Here is an 18,985-nt window from a genome sequence, read left to right as displayed (position 1 = left end):
ACAAATCAAGAATAAAAGAATAATTCGAAGTACCTGTAAGCAAAACTTAAAGAAAAATGCAGCTTGGCTACAAGATTAACAATAATTCCAGGTAGAACTGAAAGAAAAGGGTCTTTTTTGTTTTTGTTTTTTTTGGAGAATTTTTAAAATGATGAGGAGGAAAGAATTGGAAAATAAATAAAAAAATTGGAGGAAAAATCTGAAAAGATAATTAAAGGCTTAATCCTTTATAAGAAAGCAGCTAAGGAGAGGAGAGGATAGAACACTAGCTTGCTGTGGGACCAAGAGCAAGTCACTTAAATCTACCTTGGTTTCCTCAACTGTAAACTTCTGGAGAAGGAAAAACCATTTCAATATCTTTGCCAAGAAAACCTCAAAAAGATTTTGAGTGGGATATGACTGAAAAAGACTAAATAACACAAACTACAAATCTTATAAGAGATAGAAAATCTTACCCATTTAAAATTTTCTTTGAAAAGTAGAATGGACCAAACAGGAGCTAATGATTTTCTTTTAAATCAAAATACTGAAAAATGGAAGAAAATGGAAGGTTTACCTGGAAACAGGGCAATGGATAATTTAAAAGGGAGAGAAGGAGAGAGAGATGGGTGGGGGGAGGGAGGGCAAGAGAATTAGATATCATTTTAAAAGAAATCATGCAAAAGTAAAGCAGAGCTTTATATCAATAAAAAATTATTTTAAAAAAATTAAAGTAGGGCTAAAATTGAACAATTCACTGCTGATCTCCTGAAATAAATCCCAAATGAAAACTCCTAGAAACATCAGAGTCAAGAGCTTCCAGATTGAAGGGGAAAATGCTTTAAACAGCCAGAAACAAAAGAGTTCAACTATTAAAGAGCCACAGTCAGGATCACACAAAATTGTGTAGTTATCATGTACACATGCATATAATTTGAAATAAGATATTGTAAAAGGTAATACATAAATTCACAACCCAGACAGCAAAATTGAGCATAATCCTGGCAAGAACTTGTCTTGGGAGTGGGGAATGGATCTTTAATGAAATGGAGAATGCTAAGCATCTTTTTTTTTAAGTTGGTGAGAGAAAAAAAATACTTGTATTAATTTTAAAGTATAATTTTATGTCAAACAACAAAAAAATTATAGATTATCAATATCTTTAAATGTATAATAAAAAATATTTAGAAAAGCACAAAGTCAAATGTTCCTATGTTAATCTGGAAATATCTCAAAACCTCAGCACCCTAAATTTTGTTATATAAAATTTAACTTGAAAAGTTTAACAGTCATCCAAGAAGAAAATTACTATTTAAATATTAGGAAATCTGATTTAAAAATCATGCAAATAGTAATATTTTAAATGAAAAGTATTAGTTTAAGCACCTCTAATCAATAAGTAAGGGGGATGGTGCCTTTAGCTCCACTTCAGCTTTCCTTTCTGACCTGGAACCCCAAACTAAGAGCTCCATCCTCCTGCGAATGCCCACAATCACCAGCAGCCCTGTCCACCCAGGGCTCAGCCTCAGCACCATTGCTGGATCTGACATTTACCATCAGCTGAGCTTCACTCTGTCTTCCAGAACTCAGACACACCACCCCTCACTAAACTCATAGTTCAGGAAGTGAAAGTTTTTGTGGGTCCAGTTTAACCTAGCTCATTCCAGGGTTCCCCATTGGCTGTTTCTGCAAAACTAACCTAGAGGTATTTTCACTTCACACTGTTTAATCCCCAGCCTGGGGATTTCCTAGGGTCTTCTTGAATTGTCTCAAGAGTATCTCTCTTCTGACCTAAATTTTCTTAGTGTTTCATAGTCTATGTTGGCCCTGAGGTGCAAATTTGTTCTGTTTGTGGGGAAATCTAAAGAGCTTGAAATTTACCTGTGGTCTTCCCCAAATCATCCCCTTACCCTCAAAAATAATTAATAATAATAATAACTTTTGCATAGCACCTATTATGTGTAAGGTTATATGTTGAATGCTTTATAAATATATTATCTCATTAGATTACTTTGTACGGTCTGTACACAAAGATTCCTTTGTGTAAATTCTATTATTAGTTGCCTCCTCTTTGGAAAGGGTAAAGTGCTTGGTTTTCAGAAACTCTTTACAAAAAATTGATTTGCCTCATCTAAATCTTCAAGATTGTTATTTTCGATGATGAGCTTCTGACTTGGAAGAATGGGGTAAGACTTGTTTGGTAGGTATAACTGGATATCCCCACAAAGCGTGTTTTCTGCCCTTAAAAAATGGGCAACTATGGTTTCATAATCTCAGCCTTCTCCTTTAACATATCAAGATCCCTATTCAACTATTCAAATCCCTCAAATCTTTCTTGAACTAAATTTCTATATATGAAGATAATGATACTTGTCTGTATTGCTCAATACAAAATATTGAAAAAATAATATGACAGGATATGAAAGAACTTTGAAAACCATACAATTCTCTACATATATAAAGTATTATAAATTAGAGGTCTGAATAAATGATTTTACATTGGACTATCTCTAATAGTAATCACTTATTTCATTTCCTTTATTGCTCAAATTAAAGATTTCCTATATCCTTTTAAACCTCATTAGCCAATGAATGTCAGACAATTCTCTTTTCTAACACTTGGCCTATATCAAGCTTCCTTTAATTTATACATTGAAGTTAAAGGTATAAGCCCTCACACTATTATTCACTTTAATTTAAAAAGTATACTAGACTACATTATGATTTTGCTATGATACCTTTGCTAACAGAAGCCTTCCAATTGGATGATTTTTTTTTCTTTAGTTAAAAAAATCTTAATATAACAGATTTGCAGCAAACCCAACAAATCTCTATTCTTTCATTCAGGATTTTTTTTTCTCTTTTGCTTTTGCTCCTACACTTGACAACACTGAGGATAACTTTTTATCTTATTAGAGTGAGTCACAATATTTCTCTGTTCTTTCCATGAGTTCTGATGGTGACCTGAACTCATCTTGCTAACATAAATGTTAACTTTTGAAAATAGCCATTGAATAAACAGCACATGGCCTTTAGAAAAATGTTCCCTTTCCTTTCCAAAATACTTTTTTTTTTTTACTGATCATAAGTAGGTTTATAGAAATATTTAGTTTTTTTCTCCAAAAAACAATAGCCATTGGACTTTGTCTCAGTAGAAAATGGATTAAAATGTTGTAATAGTAACTACCCTCAGGACTTATTAGAAATTGTACATTATTCTTATATCTTTTTTAATACTTTACTTTTAACAATTACATATAAAAACAAATTTAACATTTAATTTTTTTATTTATGAAATAAAACAAGCAATTTGATAACATAGTACATTAAAAGAGGTGATTGTACATGTAATTGAAAAGCTACTATGTACAACTTGCTATTCCTTTTAAATATACAACAAAACTAACATGGAAATTTCTTTTCTTCCCCTCCACCCTGCCCCAGATATGTCTACCATTAGACACAAATAGGTGTGTGTATATGTATAATTATTCTATACTACTTCTATTTATCACTTTTTTCTCTGGATGCAGATAGCATCTTTTTTTCATATATCCTTTATCATTTGTATGAGTATTTTTAATAGACAAATTAACTTATTCACTCCAAGTTATTCTTAAAACAATATTGCTGCTACTGTATACAATGTTCTCTTATTATGCTCAAAGGGTATGGGTAGTTAAGTTAATAACTTTTAATTTGATAATTTTTTAATTTAATAATTTATATTTATAATTAAGTTATATATATATAAATTAAATTGTAATAACTTAATAATAATTCCAGATTGCTCTCCAAAATGATTGTATCATTTTATAGTTTCACAAACAATGAAATTAGTGTGATTTCCCATATCCCATTTCCCATAACATTTGTCATTTTATGCTATCCTTTTAGCCAATCTAGTATATATAAGGCTCAAGGTTGTTTTAATCTGCATTTCTCTAATCAATAATGATTTAGAGCATTTTATATAATTTTTTTCATTGGAAAACTGCTTGTTCATATGATTTTGAGCATCTATTAATTGGAAAATGATGTATTATTATAGATTTAACAGGATTCTAATTGCTATTTGTGAATTTCTCTCCATCTTATTTTTACTCACTATTTTCCTTCTCAGCCTCTCTTTTTATTCTATCCCTACTACTTTTTTTCCCCTTACCCTTTTATTCCTTATTTTACCTTCCCCTCTAAAATTCTGAAATTTAACATTTGGGTTTTTTTTAATTTTCAGTTCCAAATTATTTTTCTCTCTATCCTCTTCGTTGAGAAAGGAAACAATTAGATATAGGTCACATATGTGCAATCATGTAGAACATATTTGCAGTTAGTCATGACATGGGAGAAAAGAGACAAAAATATTCAAGAAAAATAAAGAAGTTAAAGAAAAAGTTTGCTTTGATCTGCACTCAGATTTGATCAGTTGTTTGTCAGGAAATGGATAGCATTTTTCATCATAAGTTCTTCAGTATTGTATTGGATCATTGCATTGCTAAGAATAGATAAATCATTCACAATTGACCGTGGGTATTGCTCTTATCACATACAATATTATGCTTCTGTTCATTTTACTTTGCATCAGTTCATGTAAATCTTTTCAAGAGATCCTGACCATCATTTCTTTTTTTTTTATCCACTATGATTATATTTTATTGAATAATTCATCCTATTCACTTTCACAATTATGGATATTCATTGTTTTTCCCTCCATCCTATTTTTCTTTTTTTAAATAACTTTTTATTGATAGAACCCATGCCAGGGTAATTTTTTACAGTATTATCCCTTGCATTCACTTCTGTTTCGATTTTTCCCTTCCCTCCCTCCACCCTCTCCCCTAGATGGCAAGCAGTCCTTTACATGTTGAATAGGTTACAGTATATCCTAGATACAATATATGTGTGCAGAACCGAACAGTTTTCTTGTTGCACAGGGAGAATTGAATTCAGAAGGTATAAATAACCTGGGAAGAAAAACAAAAATGCAAGCAGTTTATATTCATTTCCCAGTGTTTTTTCTTTGGGTGTAGCTGCTTCTCTGACCATCATTTCTTATAACACAATAGTATTCCATCATGATCTTATACAAGTTGTTCAGCCATTTCTCAATTGATGGATATTCCTTCAATTTGCAATTCTTTGTCATCTTTAAAAGAGGTGCTTTAAATATTTTTGTACATATACATCTTTTTTTCCCTTTTGTTGTTTATCTCTTTGGGATATAGACCTAGTAGTTTGTATTTCTTGGCTAAAGAGTATGCATGGTTTTATATCCCTTTGGGAATAGTTAGAAATTGCTGTACAGAACAACTGGATCAGTCTACAATTTCACCAGTAGTGCATTAGTATCTCGATTTTCTTACTTTTCTCCCAACATTTATCATTTTCTATTTTTGTCATATAAGTCAATCTTATAACTGTGGAGTGGAAGCTCAGAGTTGTTTTAATTTGTATTTATCTAATCAGTAGTGATTTAGAGAATTTTTATATGACTATAGATAGTTTTGATAATTTCTTCTAAAAATTGCATATCCTTTAGCCAATTTATAAATTGAGGAATAGCACTTATCTCTATAAATTTGATTTCATTCTTTATATATTTGAGGAACAAGGTGTTTTTCAGAGAAACTTACTGTAAAAAATTTTTTCCACAGCTATATTTACGAATTTTGAATTTCTTTCAATCTTATTTCCTTCCTGTTTATACTACTTTCTCTCTTCTTTCATTCTATTATTAAAATTGTTTTGTATCTGATTTTTCCTTCCCAGTCAATCCTCCCTTCTATCAGCTCCCCAACACATCCTTTTTTCCCCCAACTTTTCTGTAGGATAAGAAAGATAAGATAGATTTCTGTATTCAACTGAATGTGTATGTTATTCTCATTTTGAGTCAATTCTGATGAGTTAGGTTCATATACAACTCATCCTCCATTTTTTATTCCACTATAAAAACTTTTGTGCCTCTTTTATGGAAGTTAATTTACCCCATTCTACCTCTCCCTCTCCTCTTCTCCAAGTTCATTCCTCTTTCTCACCTCTTAATTTTATGTTTGTTTGTTTTTTGTTTTTTGTTTTTGTTTTTGTTTTTTGGCAATCATCACATTATATTCAACTCACATTCGTCCTGTGCCTATGTATATTCCTTCTCACTGTCCTATTATAGAGAAAAAATTGAGGAGTTACAAGTATCATCTTCCCATGTAGGGATGTAAACAGTTTGACCTTATTAAGTTCCTTAAACTTTCTTGTTTACTTTTTTATGCTTCTCCAGAGCTGATTTTGAAAGTCAAATTTTCTGTTCAGCTCGGGCTTTTTCATCAAGACTGAAAGTCCTTCATTCAATGTAAATTTTTTGCCTTGAAGAATTATACTCAGTTTTGTTGGGTAAGTGATTCTTAGTTGTAATCCTAGCCCTTTTGCCCTCTGAAATATCATTCAAGTCCTGTGATCCTTTAATGTAGAAACTGCTAAATGTGTGTTAGCCTTACTGAGGCTCTATGATATTTAAATTATTTCTTTTACACTGATTGTAATATTTTCTCCTTGATCTGAGGTTTTGGAAATTTGGCATAGATTTTTTATTTTGGGATCCCTTTCAGGAAGTGATAAGTAAATTGTTTCCATTTTCATTCTTATTCTAGAATATCAGGACATTTTCCTTGACATTTTCTTGAATTATGATGTCTAGGTTCGTTTTTTTATTATAAGTTCCATGTAGTCCAATAATTCTTAAATTATCTCTCTTAAATCTGTTTTCTAGATTGGCTAGTTATCCAATGAGATATTTCAAATTATCTTCTAATTTTTTCATTCTTTTAATTTTGTTTTATAGTTTCTTGATTCTCATAAAGTCATAAGTTTCCATTTTTAATTTTTAAGGAATTATTTTCTTCAGTGAGTTTTTGTATCTCCTTTTACCATTTGACCACTTGTATTTTTAAGGAATTTTTTCAGTGAATTTTGTATATCTTTTTTTTTCACTTGAATGATTCTGCTTTTCTAGGCATTCTTCTCTTCATTAGATTTATGTTCTTCTTTGACCATTTGGCCTATGCTGATTTTTAAAGGGTAATTTTTTTCAATATATTTTGTGCCTCCTTTATCAAGTTGTTGGCTTCTTTTTTATGATTTTCTTGCATTATTCTCATTTCTCTTCCAAATTTCTCCTCTATCTCTTTTATTTGATTGTTAAAATCTTCTTAAAAACCTTCCATGACCTAAGTTCAATCCAAATTTTTCTTTAAGGCTTTGAAGATAGCAGTTTTGACTTTGTTGTCTTCTGAGTTTGTTTTAAACTTGTTCTGGTTGGTTTTCTAGAGGTCTTTGGATCAGTTATTGTTTCAGCTGAGTAATTACCACAAGAATAGTCAGGGATAAAGTCCAAATTCTTTATTATCTCCTTCAAAATCTGTTTCCTTCACTTGGGGCCTGGCCAGCTTTCTGAATGTCCTTCAGATGGGACTTGGTTTCAGTAGATAAATGAAGGAGAGCCACCAGGTGCCTGATCAAAGATGGAATGTCTCTCTGAATCCCAGGCTTGTGCTCCAGCTTCCCGCCACAAAAGTGGGAGATGGAATGAATATCTCTCCTTGTCTCCGAGAGCAGGAGCTCCCACCTCCAGTCTTCTGTCTTCTCTGAGTCTGACCCTAGCTAAATTTGTCCTAGTTTATATGCTCTATTATAATTAGATCATTTACAGTATACTGAATATAAACCAATCATTATATCACTAGGGAACAATTATTTGTGGTAAGATTACATCAATCATACTGAAGTAGAGAACTATTAATCACCATGCTAAACTAGATAACCATTGTCTTATCAATTCCACTGAGTTAACACCTTGTTTAAATCAATCATACAGAGTTTCAGCCCTCTACACTTCCCTGTACCATAGTAACTTTTTACAGTCAGGAACTTTTTCTGCTATTGACTCATTTTCCCAAACTATTTCTTGACTTTTAACCCAGTGCTAAAGTAAAGGTATGCTTCTAGAGAAAGGGCACAATCCCAAATTTCAGGATTCTTTTGTGCAACTATTTTCAGAGATAATACTGGGGATCTGTTAAGTTTTTGGTTCTTCCAAGGTATTATGATCTAGGAAGAGGTGTGTTTACAACTCTCCTGTTAAGTGTTCTGTGTTTGAGCAACCACAAGCATTGTCTTCCACTTTGGAACTAAGACTACTGCCTCTGTCCCAGTGTGGCCACAAGCTCTGGTGTGCTAGTGTTCCTTCTTACACTTGAACTGAGATGCAGGACTAAATATGAGCAATGCAAAAGAACCTTGCCCCTAGTGGCAGCAAAGGGATCCCTGTAATCTCCTTTTGACAAGATGTCTGAGCCCCTTACCATCTGTGGGCCAAGAGTTCCAGAAACCTGCCACTGCCTCCACTGATTCAATCCCTACCAAGTTTACTAGTGGTCTGCAGCTTGAGCAGAATTGCACTTCATTTTTACTCAGTGCAATAGTCCTTTCTTTCTGACCTTTTAACTTGTCTTGGGCAGGAAAATTGTTTCATCTGATCCTTTTGTGGCTTTGGCTGCTCCAGAATTTATTTGGGGTCATTAATTAAAGTTGTTTAGAGGGGCTTAAGAAAGAGTTCAGTTGTTAGAAGAGCTTAGGGGAGTGCAGATGAGTCACTGCCTTTTCTCTACCATTTGCTTCTGCCTCCTTATTTTTACATCTTGCTTGAAGCTGACATAGGTCATAGCATCACAGATTTAGAACCAGAAGGAGCTATAAAGAACAACTAATGCAACTCTCTCATGAGCAATTAAGTGATAACTTGATAGGTAATATTTAAAGACCAAGAACTTCTGGATAAGCTCTGAATTAAATCAGGTTATCAGAGTTTATCTTTTTTGGGGTGTAAGAAACCTTTTCCTCTTAAGTCCTTGTTTGATTTAGTACATAGATTCTATATGGTGCACTGGAAAGAGAAATGGTTTTGGTATAAAAATATTTACATGCAAATCATGGTTCTCCTATTTTATAACCTATGTGCCCTATATCACAATACTTCTAAGTTTTATTTCCTAACCTTTAAGAGGATGGGGGTTGCATGAAATGCATTTTTCCTTCTGATTGTAGTAAAATACTTTAACATTATGAATCCTTGTATTCATATGTGAATAGGAAATAGTTTCAGTCAAGTCAGTTTCCCTTTATAGTCTACTTTCTTTTCCATTATCTTGCCCTAGAAGCAAATTTTTCTGAGATGTGGTTTTAGTCTGAGCACGGTGGATTTGAGATTAGTTGAAATGATTACTCTTTTTGGGGATGTCTATAAAAATTCTGAAGACAATAAAACTTTGCCAAAAAAGAGGAGAAAGGAAATAAAGATCTTGGAACATGTAGATTTTAATTTAGTGTAGTGGTAAAGGCAAAGCTATCATAAAATATTGGAATTAGAAATGACTTGAATGACCATCTAATACAATCCATATCTGAACATGAATCACCTGTACAATGTACCCTTAAGTGGCCGTTCTGTCCTTACTGTGTAAACTCCAGGGATAGGAGAGTTAAGAGGAGTACCTCCTGAAACAGCCCATTTTAGTATGCTTTAATTACTAGAAGTATTTTCTCCAAATATCCTAATTGAATCATATATGTATTTTAAGTTAAAAAAATTCTGGGGATTGTGAGGTAAAGAAATTGTATATTCAGAAGAGTTTTGTAGTTTGTAATAGTGGCAATCTCATTATTTGAAATGCATAGGATTTTATTTTTATCAAAAATGTTTAAACTTTCACAATCTTCCTTTATCTTCTTTCACCAGTAGAGCAAAAATAAAGTTAGGTTTATTTTTGTTTGTTTGTTTGTTTGGTGGGGAGAATTTTTTTGTAGTGATGATACTTCAACTTCCTAACTAAAAAAAATACAAATGCATTTCAGACCAGACTAAGATTACTTGTTAGTAAATACATTATTATGAATTGAAAATTTTTCCAATGCTACAGTGTTTATACTTCATGAGATTGGGGGAAAAACTTTTTAAAAAAAAAAAAACAGGGACAGTAATAAGCCAAGCTTTGAAATGACTAATGGATATTCTGGCCCTGATCAGGATAGTAGCAACTTAGAATTTTTTTTTGTCTGTGTTTTATCTCAGTTTGTCAGTTTTTAAAAGTGTTCTTAAATGAAAGCCCCTGGGATTTTTCAGAAAGAAAAACAACTAAATTGTATGTTTATAAAATTCATGGAACCTCTGTCCTACTAAGGAAAGGTCATGGAAACAAATTTTTATGATCTCACAAATTACTAGATAGGTTTATTTGATTTAATCAGAACCCTTGGGAATTCTCTCATTGCATAATAAGGCATTTATTATGGTGGCTATTTTTTAACTGATCTGAGTGGCAATAAAATTGTTATTTCTTGTCATCTTAATCTATGTCATCAGTTCTCAATGCCATGCAAAGCTTTTAGGCAGAAAGGGTTATATTCAAAGATTTACTCCTGTATGCAAAAACAGACATTTCAAAAAACACAAAATTTCACTAATTGGTGTATGGTTGAGTTAATAGAATACCAGGCTTAGAGTTGAGAAGACTTGGCTTAAAAATCCTTCCTCACACCCTGGATGGTTGTATAAATCAGACAGAAACTTAATTTCTCTGTATTTCACTTTCTTCACTTATAAAGTATGGTGGTTGAATCTAGTGTCTCTAACTCCCTTTCATCTTTCAATTTCCTGGGAAAAGGAAAATTTCCTGGGATTACACTCAGTGCTTCTATTTCTTTACTGCTAATTCACTTCTCAATCCTTTTGAAACTGACTTCTAAGCACACCATTCTCAATCTGCTCTCTAAAAGTTATCATTTTTTATAAATGCTAAATCCCATGTCTGTTCTCAGTCTCCATCCTTCTCTTAACCTATTAGTAGCTATTGATACTTTTCACTCCTCTCTCTTAATCAATATGCCTTCCTCCCTTGACTTCTGTCATTATCCCCTTCTGATTCTTCATCCATCCAAGTTCCCTTTCTGAGTCTATCATCCATACCCTACATTTTTTAAATTTGGGTGCCTCAGAAGTCTCTATCTGGTATATCTTCTTCCCTTTATCTTAATGATATCATCTGCTCATAGTTATCATCTTTGTCTGAAGAGAAGAGAGGGGGGAGGCATGGTGGAAAGAAGTCAGAGAACTTCTGTTCAAATCTAATTCTTACCACCTTTGCTACTATATATGTGATCTTACTTTCCTATATATGTATATATTAAATCATAATCCCTCTTATGAACACCATCCCCCTATCTTCAACTTGGACATCTGAATTTCACAAACATTTCATATTTGACATATCCAAATTGAATCTTAAATATGTCACTTAATATGACTTTCCCTCAGATTTAGTTGTTATAATTGAAGGCATCATCATTCTTACATTTTCCCAGGTTCATAACCAATCCTTCAAGATTCTTCTCTTTCCATCACCTCCCTCTATTATCCAATAAGTGTTTGTATTCTATTGATTATACTTCCTCAAAATCTCTATCTTCCCCTTTCTCTAAACAGCTACCACTCAAGCTTACATCCTTTTGTATCAACCATTATAATAACGTCATTATTGATAGCTCTTCTCCTAGTCTCTTTTTTTCTCTAATTATTTCACCTGCTCACAAAATCCTCTTCTTTAAGTGAGGACCATATGACTCCTCTGCTTAAAAATATTTTTGATTTCTTATTGATTATGGACCTACAGATGTCTCAGGAGTTACTATTGATTATTAGTCATACTATTGCGAGTATAAAGCCAATATCTCCGATTCAGTTATAAAGGATAGCCTATAGAGCAGCGGTGTTTGCATCGGTTCGTCCAAATCATCACACTTAACACCATACACCAAGATAAGATCAAAATAGGTCCATGATTTAGGCATAAAGAACGAGATTATAAATAAATTAGAGGAACATAGGATAGTTTATCTCTCAGACTTGTGGAGGAGGAAGAAATTTGTGACCAAAGATAAACTAGAGACCATTATTGATCACAAAATAGAAAATTTTGATTACATCAAATTAAAAAGTTTTGTACAAACAAAACTAATGCAAATAAGATTAGAAAGGAAGCAACAAACTGGGAAAACATCTTCACAGTTAAAGGTTCTGATAAAGGCCTCATTTCCAAAATACATAGAGAATTGATTCCTTATTGATTATATGATTTAAAACAACAACAACAACTAGTTTATTAGTCTAGTTAAAGACCCATCTCTTTCTAACTAGCACTTATCGATATATTTTCTGTTTAATTATCCAAGCTAGAATTTCCCCAGGAATTATGTCAAGCTTATTGGACTATACCGTGCAAATTCCACTTCCCTTCTTTTCTGTGTCCCATCCCCCGCCAAACACACACACACACACACACACACACACACACACACACACCAAAAAAAACATACAAGTACACACATATACACACACAGTTTGTTTTTGAAAATTGTAGTCACATTTTCTTTTCTACTATGGATAGTGCTTCTCTTATACCATCTCTGGCACAGTCAGTGCTACCTTTTTCTTTGTTTTGCTCATGTGGCATGGAACAATGCTGTTATTTGATCTTTAAAGGAAAAAACATGATCTAAAACCTACATAAATAGGATAAAGGAAATATCATAGATTTAGAGTTGGAAGATCACTTAACAATTACCCAGCCCAACTCTTCATCCAATCTTTTGTAAATAAGGAAACTAAGACTCATAGTGGTGAAATAGATTTCTAGTGTTTGGTTTTTAATCATTACAATTTATTTATTTTTAAGTCTCATCCCTCACTCTCATTGGATGAGCATCTCTTCTATCATTTCTCCCTCCCATCCAAACTGCACTTCCTCCACAACTCACCCAGATCTCATCCTCACTGGTAATACATAAGTTGTCCTTTTCAGATAAGTCAAAACAACTTTGAGCTTGGTGGTAGTTCTGAACCTAACCCTTTAAACCTTTCTTGTTAAAGATATTAAGAAATCTTTGGGTTGTTTGGAGATTAAAAACATCTGGTGGGTCCTAAAGTTAGATTTTGTGGGGGAAAGTATGCACTATATGAATGAATAGAGTCTTTCTCCTTAATGTCCCTACTTTCCAAAGTGTAGGATAGAAATAAATGTCAATGCCAGAATAGTGCGACAGTCAGAGATGGGTCTGTATGTTATACTATCTATTTAAAAATCCATGTAGTAACAGGCTGTTCATGTTGCTAATCAGCCTATATATAGTCATTTGCCTAGAGGCAGATTTCATAGAAATAAAGAACAAAGACCATCTCCACAAAGAAAGGGATTTCCTAAATTCTTTGAACTAAGCCCAAATTTCTGTCCTCTTCCAGGAATAGATCAGATATAACCACATTATCCTAAAGGCAAAACAAAATTTTTTAAAAATCAAATCAAAAAATGATAGAACATAAAATTAAAGCATAAATATCTCATAAATATAAATATCTCTTTTACTTTTTTAGAAACATCTATACATAAAAAGATTGGGTTATTATTAAGTAATAGGAGATTTTATTTTTAATTATTTTAATTAAATATTTAATTGTAAATATAATAATTAATTATTATATGTAATTATAATAATAAAAATAACTTATATTTAATTAATTATTTAATTTTAATTATTAAATAAAATTTAATTATATTTAATTAAAAATAATTTAATTATTAATTATATTTATATTTAATTATAATAAATTTTAATTATTAAATAAAAATATTTAATTAATTTTTCATGTTTGCTTCCTGGAAAAAAATAAAAGAGGAGTCTAAAATAATCCTAATGCATTATATAAATTTTCTGGATTGTTCTGAGGGGGAAAAATGTACTCAATATGATCCTCTAATCTTTAAATCATCCCTGTTAACCTGTTCATAGAATGTTGAATTTTTTATTACAGTGTTTTTCTGTTTTGCATTTAGGCTGGAAGAGAAAAAGCAGATTCTGAAGAAGCCTTGCTATATGAAGAGGACTTAGATGCAGGAGATGCTATTGAAGGGGAATTGGAAGAAAGTACAAAATTAAAAATATTGCGTAGGTTTGCCTCACTTGCTTCCAGATTGAAAGAGTTCATTGGCAACATGATTGCCACTGCTGGAAAAGTTGTTGTGACCATCTTACTTGGTTCAACAGGTTGGTGCTTTTTGTCACTCTTAAAGAGCCCAGTTGAGTTAAGCGTATAGCCAATGAATATTTGGCACACTAAGGAATAAGGAAATAAATGTGTTTGTTTTTTAAAGTTATCAAACTCGTAGAACTCCTCCACTTTATAGATGAGGAAATTGAGGCCCAAGGAAGGTAAATGGGCTTGCCCATGATCAATCAAGGAATGAGCTTCAAAGATAGTAGGTATTTAAACATAAACCCCTTAACTTCAGAATTCATGTGCTTTTCACTTCATCAATCCTACTAAATAACAACTTTCAGAGTGGTGGTTTCATGATTATACCTTGCCTGAATTTTTTTTTCCCACTTAAATTCTATTGTATAGTATAAATTATTGGATTCCAGAAAAATGAAATGGCCCATTCATAAGACTGTGCCAACATTCTGCACTTTTAGATTCCTTCTACTGTTATGCTCCTTCTTTGCAGGCATGTATTTGTGTGTGTGTGCATGTGCACATGCATGCTCACATGCTTATAATGAATTATCATTACAGATAATCTATGGCAAAACTTATAGCATAAGGACATAGACAATATAAACATCCACATTTTATTTATTATTACATTTCTTAATCCAACTGGTAGATAGAGTACTCTCTTTTCTAATTTGACTGATAACTGCCAACTCCTCCTCCAAACTCCTCCTTCAGCATTTACCTCTTATTTTGGCCAACTGACTCGAGTGTATAAATATGACAGCTCTGTCTTCTATCCTACTCCCTCTGAGCTATTTAATCAAAATATTAAAGGAGACATGTATCTCATTGAACTGGAAGCATATGACCAATTTAATTTAAATTTAACAGGCTAGAGTTGTATCAATAGTTTTAAAGGAAAGAGTCTGGGTGGGAAGATATTTCATTTGCCAAAGTTCAATAGATAGAATAAAAAATTATCTTAAACTGAAACACTGATATATATTCACAATCCCTGTTGTTTAGCTATCTCATTACATAGGTATGACCACATTTTATAAGGTAGGACAAAACTTTAATATTTTATAAACTATTGTGATCTGATGCATCATTATGAAATTAGTGAAATCTTAATCTACCCAGTAAAATTAGTAGCATCTGTACATTGCAATAAACCAAAATTTTTATGGAATCATTCCCACTTTGAAATAGATGGTTTTTCTTTAAAATGGGGAGAAGATTAGGCAAATATATTCCCTAGCTGCAAGCCCTTTGAAAGTTTGGTCATAATACGTTGACATTGCTAATTTAAATCATTTTTCCTTTGATTATCAGAAAACAGATTTCCAAAACACTTTTTGAATAAGTGTTCAGAGTAACTTTTGGTTGCCCACCAAAGTGAACCTATCAAAATCGAGATAAGGAGGAAGAAACTCTGTATTGTTCCTCTTAAAAATTTGGGATAGAGATGGATTGTAGGAGAAGAAAAATATCCATATAAACTTATAAGTAATTTCAATGGTATAAATATGTCTATTTACTGTGCATAGAAATTACAAGTAAGATTTGTTTGTATCTTTAGTTATTTCCTAGCTTTTGTGTTGGGGGCAGCTAGATGGCATCATGGATAGAGTACTGGCCCTAGAGTCACAAGGACTTGTGTTCAAATCCAGACACAGAAACTTCCTAGCTGTGTGACCCTAGACAGGTCACTTAACTTCAATTGCCTTGTTAAATATATACATATATGTATGTATGTATGTATTTGATGCATGTTTTTTCAGTTGCAAATCATTATTTTCCATTTTCATTTCTCCCCCTCAGGTATGATGTTACCATCTTTGACTTCATTAGTATATTTCTTTGTATTTTTGGGACTATGCACATGGTGGTCTTGGTGTCGCACTTTTGACCCCCTGATATTCAGCTGCCTTTGTGTTTTAATGGCCATCTTCTCTGCTGGGCACTTGATTGGACTTTATTTGTACCAGTTTCAATTCTTTCAAGAAGCAGTTCCACCTGGAGACTACTATGCAAGGTAAGTGTACAATTAAAATGGACAGTTGGGCTCCAAGTTAATTTATGGTTATGGTTACTCAACCAAGTATTCCCCCAAAAGACTGTAAAATAACTAGTTGAATCAACAAAAAAAATAAAAAATTAATGTTATAGAAAGCAAGGAAAAACCAATCCCAACTCCAGTTCTTAAAAGCTTTTCACCCCCTCAATGAAGATCTAGATAAACTTTTTCCAACCAAGATAATGCTCCATGGATAGGATAATGTTTTCTGGATATTAAAATGACTATATTTGATGTTATATTCTTCATTTTATAATGGTGATATAAATGAGGATATCACAATGTAGATATTACTGCCATTACTGATTTTTCTTTTAGACAATTAATTTCTGTTTTTGAAATGTATTGAGAAAACCTACTTTCTCAGAACTTAAACTGTTGGCTTTTGTGAAATGATATACTGTAACTTTAAAAGTAAATTGCCATAAAAGGCAGGACATATTGGGGGTGAGGCAGGGAGAGGGTCTTTAGTATTGTTTGTTTTGCAATAAAGGATCTTTTGTGCCACCTAGAGGAAGTTTGTTGGCAAAACAGAGAAAGTACACCAACATTGTGTCCTAATATCTGTGTCCAAGATAAAAAACAAAACACACACACACACACACACACACACACACACACAAACCACACACAATACTTATCTGACTTTATTCTAATTTATTCATCCTAAACTTTAAATTCATCACAACTTAGTTACATTCCTGTAAGAAGAGAACCTTAATAAGATTTGTCATTATTAAATAAAGATTTCAAAGTCAATTTCTTTTTTTTCAATATTAACATTAAAAGATATTTAAACTAATAAAAATAAAAATGTATTTGCTTAAGTTTTCCTACCATGTAAATTTATTGATAGTGGGGGTATTTTTATACTGTAAGCTTTGAGAATTTCATATATAAGGAAATGATTTGTTTGTAGTGTAATAGAAACCCCCTTTCTTAAGATTATTTTTGTTTTTGTTTTCTTTAACAGAGAACCTTAGAATTGGGAAGAACCTTATTCACTTTTCTAGACAGAAACATCTTCATTAAACTCAGTTGAGACTTAATTGTGTACCTTATTCCTTTATAAATAGTAGTCACAGACAGAAAGCATTCTTTTTGAAGAAGGAATATAAGCATAATAAAATGATACCCAGAGAACAGAGCAAGAAGAACTAATACTGACCTACATTTGCTTTTGGTCCTATGAGGTAGGACAGATCAGTGAAGTTAGTGGCAAACAAAAGAGGCAAGATGTGTTATGAGACTATGTCTAACATAGGAATTCGAGTAGTAGAGTAGGAATTTGGGTGAATGAACCTCTTCTGTTCGTTTGGATCTAGATGCACCACTTTGATGGGCAAACTTGAGGAATAAATCAGCCAATAAAGATTCAAATATAATTTAATTTTTTCAAAGTCAAGGTTTGATATACTATTTTATTTAACAGGGTGTCCCAAAAATCTTACTGCTATTTTAAATTTTAATAAATTCAAATTCATACAAGGTACAAACCCACTAAAATAATGTATTACTAATAGTTTTTTATGTTAATTCAGAATTAAACCATTTAAATTAATTAGTCATTATTTACATTCATTTTAATTTATTTGGTTTTGTACCTTTTGAAGAATAAAATTTTAATTTAAAAAGAATATTCTATCATGTATTGTATTGCAAAAGTTTCTAAGTGGCACATTCTTGACTGGCCCTTGCCTGCCTTGATCACATATATCTCTATTAGGGTTTTTCTTATGGGATCATGTAAAAAATCTATCCTATACGTATCAAAATCTCATTGTTAGATAACCTTAAAGTTGGGATTATGAATGAATCCTTTTAGTCACTGAGTAACAGTTGATCAAAGTTTTTGCAAAATCCAGAAATTGAGTAGAATTATGTTTAAAACAAAATTGAAGTAATGTTGAATTTTAATAAGAAACTCTAATATTTAAATGTTTAAATAATTAAAATTTCAGTTTAAAATTTTTTATCAATTTTTAAAAATTCAATCAGGTCCAACTCCTCATGACCCCATTTTAGTTCCCTAGGAATGGTTTGCCATTTCCTTTATAGATGAGAAAATTGAAGCAAACAAGGATAAATGACTTTCCCAGTCAGACAGCTACTGTTTGAGGCTTGTTTTGAATTCAGGAACATGAGTCTTCCTAACCTTAAATCCTGCACTCTATCTGCTGTGTCACCTAGTTGCCCCATTTTAGCATTATTCTTCTGAAGTTATATAAATTTTAAATTATACTAAGATTTTAAAAGATATTCTATGCTCTTTTCAATAGAGTAAAACCCTAATATAACAAATTAAATAGGTTGGATGGCCCCATTTTATTCTTTCAATTTCCCTTTCTTCCTTTGGACAGTTCTTCTTTATTCCATGTCTAACTGATTTTGCCAAAGGTATAGCTACTTTCCAAATATTGTCTTTTAAATGGCAAAAAGTCCTTGAAGATCTAGTATGAAATCATAGTCAAATGGTTTGCTCTTTTGAGGGTAGTGCTACTAAATGGTAAGTCTTTCCCTTCCTTAATTAATTTACTTTTAAATAACACTTACTTGAAGCTAGATTTCAGGTATCTAGTAGATGACAATGGCCTCAAGTGTTTTGTGTGTGTGCGCGCACGCATGTGTGTGTGTTAGAGTGCACATTGCTGTGAGTGTTATTTGACTTTCAGTATAATTAAGAATATAATGTATTGAGATACTTTTATGATGAGAGTTCATTAATTTTTAAATCTTTCTTTTCTTTTTTGGAGACTGTTATTGGAAGACTAGTTCAATAATTTGAATGTATGCTTCACATATGATCTTCTAACCAAGTAAAGCTGGAATCTAAA

General features: G+C 32.1%; 1 protein-coding gene across 1 annotated transcript in view; it reads left to right on the top strand.

Moving 5' to 3' along the window:
• The window catches only part of PIEZO2 (piezo type mechanosensitive ion channel component 2), a 271,682-nt gene that overhangs the window by 87,284 nt on the left and 165,413 nt on the right, over positions 1 to 18,985 (top strand). The window contains exons 3-4 of the mRNA XM_051973830.1: positions 13,911 to 14,121; positions 15,896 to 16,109. Of these exons, the coding sequence (XP_051829790.1) occupies positions 13,911 to 14,121; positions 15,896 to 16,109 (425 nt within the window). The remainder of the gene's footprint in view (positions 1 to 13,910; positions 14,122 to 15,895; positions 16,110 to 18,985) is intronic.

The sequence above is a fragment of the Antechinus flavipes genome, chromosome 1 (genome assembly GCF_016432865.1).
Source record: "Antechinus flavipes isolate AdamAnt ecotype Samford, QLD, Australia chromosome 1, AdamAnt_v2, whole genome shotgun sequence".
NCBI classification, from domain to species: Eukaryota; Metazoa; Chordata; class Mammalia; order Dasyuromorphia; family Dasyuridae; genus Antechinus; species Antechinus flavipes.
This window is presented reverse-complemented; position numbering and strand designations above follow the sequence as displayed.